The following is a 6,287-nucleotide window of genomic DNA, read 5'->3' on the forward strand; positions in this document are numbered from 1 at the left end:
AAAAAAATATACGTATTTTGGAAATGTTGAGTCGGATTAGTCTAGAATCGATTAATTTTATGAAAGAAAACCTTTCAAACAGCCGTAGTCCGTAAACTATGATTCCTACAAAATTGATTCATAAAGAACGGAACGTATCTACCGTCTTATAGGGGGATCTACTGTATCAGATAGTAATATATAATTCATTTTACATTGACGACTAACAAACGACCTAGATAGAGTAGCCATTTTGTAGAAATACAGCGCCCTCTATAGTTCATGAAAAACGCGAATAGACTTCTACATCAGTGGTTCCCACTGTGGTCGATACTACACATCGACATTGAAGGGATCTGTTCTGGTTCAAGGAAAATTTGGGAGGCGTTCAGGACCAACTTCCACTCCCTGGGCAATACTCTCAAGAATGTTTGATCGATACTAAAAATCATCAAACACATATTTCAGCAAATACTGGTAGTTCTAAATGACTCTTAAGAAAGATTGATCTGTATTAAAAGTAGGAATTGGTACATTATAGCTTTGTTCCTAATACCTTATTAATATCTTATTGACTGGTACATAAATGATATGCAGCATCTGCAGAGCACCAGTATGTGTGTTCTGGCTTGATCAACAACAAAGCTTATATTTACAAGTTTGCACAAGTCATCATAAAATTAACACATGTGCAGAATATCCAATCTATGCATGTTTTGACAGGTTCATTAAACATTACTATAAATACACGAGGCTTTTTATCCACATGCGATTGTTTCGAAGTTACTTTGGAGCAAGTGTGAACCTAAAATTTCTGTGGTATCTACAGATGACATTCAAAGGATGACTTATGTGGACCACTTATTAAAAATATTTTTTTGTTGTAATAACTATTTGCCACAGAGGTAAGTACGTATATGGTTTTTAAAAAGAATAATAAACAAATAACATTAGTAATGTAATTTAAATAATTTTTACAAAAAATTCTCTGTTGTAAAATATTCATAAAACAACTTATATTTTTTTTCAGTATCCATTTCTAATTTTTCTATATTTGACATATTGGAACACTATTTTAAAGAAAAAGGTAATTTCTCTGGATAATATCGTGTCCATTGCTACCGATGGTGCTCCGGCAATGGTTGGACGGTACCGCAGGTTTATTTCATATTTGAAAAAGGTGGTACCAAAATGCCATGTATGTGAATTACACAATGCAACATTTGGTTGCAAAAAACCTTAGTTATTGCCTTCATTGCTCACTACAGCCGTTAACAAGATCAGAAGCAATGCTCTCAATGATTGAAATCTTTGTCATTTTCATCACAATCTAAGTTTTCAAAACAATCATTTACTGTTGCATACAGAAGTTTGTTGGCTATCAAAGGGTGCCTGCGAAAAACAAAGAGGTCATAAATTCTTTAAAAAACATTATAACTGTGTAAAGTACTATATTTAGTTTGCTGCTCTACAACGAAATTTACTTTTTAAAGAGCCGGGACCTAACGGGTACTTTACGCGGGTTTGCGTTTGTTAGTTGCCAGGTCTGGACTTTTAGCGTGCACCGAAATAAATTAAGGACAAAGTTAGTCACACAAAAAATCTCAATAACAAATGTTTAATCAAGTCTAACAAATACTATGTACAAGATTTATAAACAAAACAACAATTTATTAAATGAAAAATCAAATCACAATCAACTCAACAAACTTAAGTCTTATTCTACCTTAAACTATTCCCCTTGGAATTCCGACAAAACAAAATTCAACTCTTAACTTAAATACAAATTCTCTTACAACTATCAATCCTAACCGTCACCTCAATTAATACTCGGAACCTTTTCCTCTACTCAAGACTTTCCTCTTTTCCTATCGTCAAACTGGAACTTCGATTTCCTACTAGGATTTCCTATTCGACACCTTTTTCACTGCTACCAGCAGACCAACGCTATCGGTTCAGGAGCTCACCTCGTCTGTCTTCACTTGAGCTTAGTGCTGTGCGATGCATCGATGTGACATCGACACATCGATGTTTTTGTTCGTCGATGCATCGACCTTCCGTTGTTTTTGAAACATCGATCCTGAATCGATGTTAGCAATATGTGAATTTTGATTCATCGATGCATGCAGTTCATTCTTTGTTCCTAGTGTTACACCTGTTCGGTTTTCACCCGGACAGTCCGGGAATTTCGTAGAAATTGTGAAATTGCGATGAAACAAAGTTCTTGCAAATATGTTTACAAATTTACACTATTTTAACAGTGAACGAACTGACACTCATTGAAACTCATCCGCAACTCTGCCATGTTAGTCTGTTTACGCCGACTTGTGGCGCGCAACCTGTCGACTTTGAGGCAGGATGGCCGAGCGGTCAAGGTGGCAGCCTACCGCTCTGGGGGACCCGGGATCGAATCCGGACGGGTCAAGGAATCCCCAGGAATTTTTCGGGGGGTGGTCCGTTCGGATATGTCGGGCCCCGTCCCTCACCACCCGGTCGCCCCATTGTGGGCCTGGCCGAACCCATAATGGGCCTGCTATAAAAGGCCCTCTTAGTGCCCACAGGGCGGAAATAGTAAAAAAAAACCCCGTCGACTTTTTTTTTGCATGTACGATCGTACACGTATCAAATAGAGCTAAGTTATCTGTACCTGTTCTTTCTTAATTTAGGTTACTTACGTTACTCCTACGCAAGTCCCTAGTCCCTAACTGTAACTGATTTAGAACCGGCATGCACGTTATTCTTCGCATTGTAAAATGACATTGCGCATGCGTCAGGAACTTCTGTTCGAACAAACCCGGTTTTGTTTTTTTTTTTAAATTGTTTGAGTTTATCTTGATTGAACATCGATGTTCCAATGGGCATCGATCAAACATCGATGTGAAATCCGACATCGAAATTTAGCATCGATGTTAAAATTATAGACATCGCACAGCACTGCTTGAGCTACTGTACTTATAGTCTGAGGTGACATCACAGTTCTATTGGAGACACTCCCCTCATTTACATATCTACACGTAACAATCTTGTTTTTTCTTCGTTATCTGGTAGCTCATTCCTCGACAATACTTTGTTAACCTTTTACAACATTTCTTTAACAATTATCGGGATGTTGAATTTCAAATGGTAGCTGTATTACGTATTATATAGGCAGAGCCGGCCCTACCATAGGGCGAACGGAGCAGACGCTCCAGGCGCTAAGTGCTAGTGGGCGCCTCAGTGGTAAAGAAAATTAAAGGATATAAATTAAGGGCAACCAAGGGAGGCGCCATAATAGGATCTCGCTCCATCCTAAAACTTGCCTCGGGCCGGCACTGTATATAGGTAAATGTCTCTTCAATCCGAACAAAATTTCGGTAGACTTTCTCACAGCTCTACAGGTTAAAAATCTCCTTTATTGCCCGAAATGCATATGTGAAAAACAATAAAGGAGATTTTTAAGGGACTGTAACTACACGCGCACTTTCCTGTCGCGTATAATATTACTCGGTGGTTCATTAAATGTGCGTCTCGTTCGGTGGATCTAGAGTTAAGTTGGTATCCTTGTAACCTGCATCAACCGGGCGAGTAAATAAAATTTTTGTATTTTTATTTAATTAATTTCGTTTTGTTTGTTTACTTCTCGCCCGTTGGTCTTACATAGTTTTAAATTCGTTGTCGTTGATAATTCTATATCATTTTTTCGAATATATAAAATAATAAGTATATAAAATGAAATATTCCACTTTTAAATCATATCTAACTGCAATAAATTTATCTAAATACTGTATATCTTGTTTAGACAGACTTTGAAGTTCAAAAGATGAAATAGAGAAAACATAATGTAAACAAGAAATTAAACACAAAAATAAATCAAATAAAATTAATATCTCTAAGTAATATGAATAAATAAATAAATAAAAATGATAAACATCGAAATTTTAAAACAGGAAACCAATTACACAAATAATTTTATTAAGGCTCTGCATCGGACATGCGCATAACTTCGATGTTCAATTTTTCAAACTCTTGGAATCGAATCTGATGATGACCGTTGAAGACGTTAGAAAGCGTTCGTTTTTCAAGTGAATTATTGCTGGTTTGTTGGTAATTTAGTAGTTATTTTATTAATTATCACATCATTTGTGTTGGTATGATGGATGATTATTAAATTAATGTCGGGGGCCGCAACTAATTGCCTCTAAGGCCAGTGATGGCCCGCGGGCCGTATCTTTGACATCCCTGAGTTGTACATTCCTAATATAGCTTCAGGACATCGGAGACCAATTAATGCTTCAACAACATACATTAAAACCTGATCAAATTCCAGTCCCTGAGTATTTTTTGCTTCTGTCATTTCTCCTAATTATCCAGCTTTGCAGTATGGTTTACTTTATATTCTTTATTCACATTGTACAAGGCATGGTCATTTTATTTCAAGTAGTTCTCTTATAAATCATAATTTTCCACAGCGTGGAAACTTATCTTCATCAGGTCATACCTCTCCAATACTTGCCACTGTATCTGTTATGTCACCTCCCAGCAGTGGTCATTTAAGTAGAATTTTAAAATTATTATCTGCCTTATTGAAACAAAAAGAAACATCTTTTGATAGCAAATTATTAGGTATTCATTGGAGTCAAGAAGTTTTTGAAAATATACAACACCATTTATCAAAAATATCTAGAACATCAGAGATATCTGAAATGATTGATAGTATCTTACATCTAGCATATACCACTGATCCATTATTAACTAAAGCATGCTGTGGAGTTCTGCAAACATTAGTAAAAGGTTCTGCATCATCATTGCCTGAAAACATATTGAAAAGATGCTATGAAGTCTGTGTTCTTAAATTAAGTGACAGTAACGTAGATGTGCAAGAAGAATTTAGTAATTTTTTTATGTATTTGCCATTACATATAATTACTAGTGGATTCCCATTTTCAGTTGGAAGACTTGGATTAGGTTAGGCTGTAAAACTTGATCAAACACAACTGGATCATAGTGAAATAACAATATCTGATATTTGGTTAGTTCGTCGTGGTCATATGAATCGATCTCCACTTAGTACTTTTCATTCTTATAATTTTAAGACTGTTATGACTTACATTCTTCAAGGAATTGAACCAGAAGATAAGAACTGGCTTTATAGATTGTTTTATACAAGTCAACATATTGATAAACAGTCTAAACTTAGTGGAATGTTGATGACTTTGATGGTGAGCAACAATTCTTTGTTGTGGTTTTGGACACTTGGGAAGTAGCACAACTTTGTCTTAAATAAATTGAGAACACCTCTTGGAAAACCACAAGAAACATTCACAACAATTGAAGGTGCAATTAAAAGTTATGCAAAGCAAGCTGGGAAACAAGAAAATCTTAAAATTAGTCAAAATTGTAATGGAAATGATTTGCTACGTGTACGATTATTATTGGATATAATGGAACATTTGGAGAAACTGATGTATAATGCATATGAAGGCTGTGCTCTGACATTATCAACGCCTCCAAAAACTGTGAGAACATTTTTTCGTACAAATAAAGCAACATGTCTTGAATGGTTAACACGTATTTGAATGGCAACATTAGTAGTAGCATTACAATCTGGCCAATTAGCTATGGCAGTAAGACAAGGTTATCAATTGTTAGAAGAAATGACAGAAGCAAAAAATACTCAGCGACTGGAATTTGATCAGGTTTTAATGTATGTTGTTGAAGCATTAATTGGTCTCCGATGCCCCACATTGAATTGTGACCATTGAAATCACCTAGTAAAAGAAATGGAGTAGGCAACTGTTCAACTAATGCATCCAATTCATCTTTGTTGACTCTGACATCTGGTGGCAAGTATATAGAACAAACCGTGACAGTTACTCCAATAAAAATTCTGACTGCCACAGCTTGCAGCCCTGTTGTTATTTGTACCGGCAAGAATGGGATGTGATTGGAAACCAGAATAGCCACACCACCACTTGCATGGTTGTGGATATTATCATCCTTGCGGTAGAGATCAAATCCTTTTAAAGCAATTCCCTCTCCAGGTTTAAGATGAGTCTCCTGGAGTGCCACGCAGAGAGATGAGGTAGATGATGTCAAGTGTTTAATGTCAGAGAAGTTGTTGTGGAAACCACAACAATTGTAAAGTACTATATTATTTTTCCGACTTTCCAACGATTATCGACACTACTGTGTGCCGGAAATAGCCGTTCCCTAACGGGTACTTTACGCGGATTCGCGTTAGTGTGCCAGGCCTGGACTTTAAGCGTGCACCGAATTAAATAATGACAAAGTTTGTCAATAACAAAATCAAATATTTAATTAAACTTCTA

At 36.2% G+C, this 6,287-nt stretch overlaps 1 protein-coding gene across 1 annotated transcript in view; it reads right to left on the reverse strand.

The window, feature by feature from the left end:
* Window positions 1-1,274: 1,274 nt before the first annotated feature.
* The window catches only part of LOC111638748, a 16,179-nt gene continuing 11,166 nt past the window's right edge, over window positions 1,275-6,287 (reverse strand). The window contains exon 3 of the mRNA XM_023384506.1: window positions 1,275-1,371. Within this exon, the coding sequence (XP_023240274.1) occupies window positions 1,275-1,371 (97 nt within the window). The remainder of the gene's footprint in view (window positions 1,372-6,287) is intronic.

This window comes from Centruroides sculpturatus, unplaced genomic scaffold (genome assembly GCF_000671375.1).
Source record: "Centruroides sculpturatus isolate CEXI.00-Female unplaced genomic scaffold, Cexi_2.0 scaffold1016, whole genome shotgun sequence".
Lineage (NCBI taxonomy): Eukaryota > Metazoa > Arthropoda > Arachnida > Scorpiones > Buthidae > Centruroides > Centruroides sculpturatus.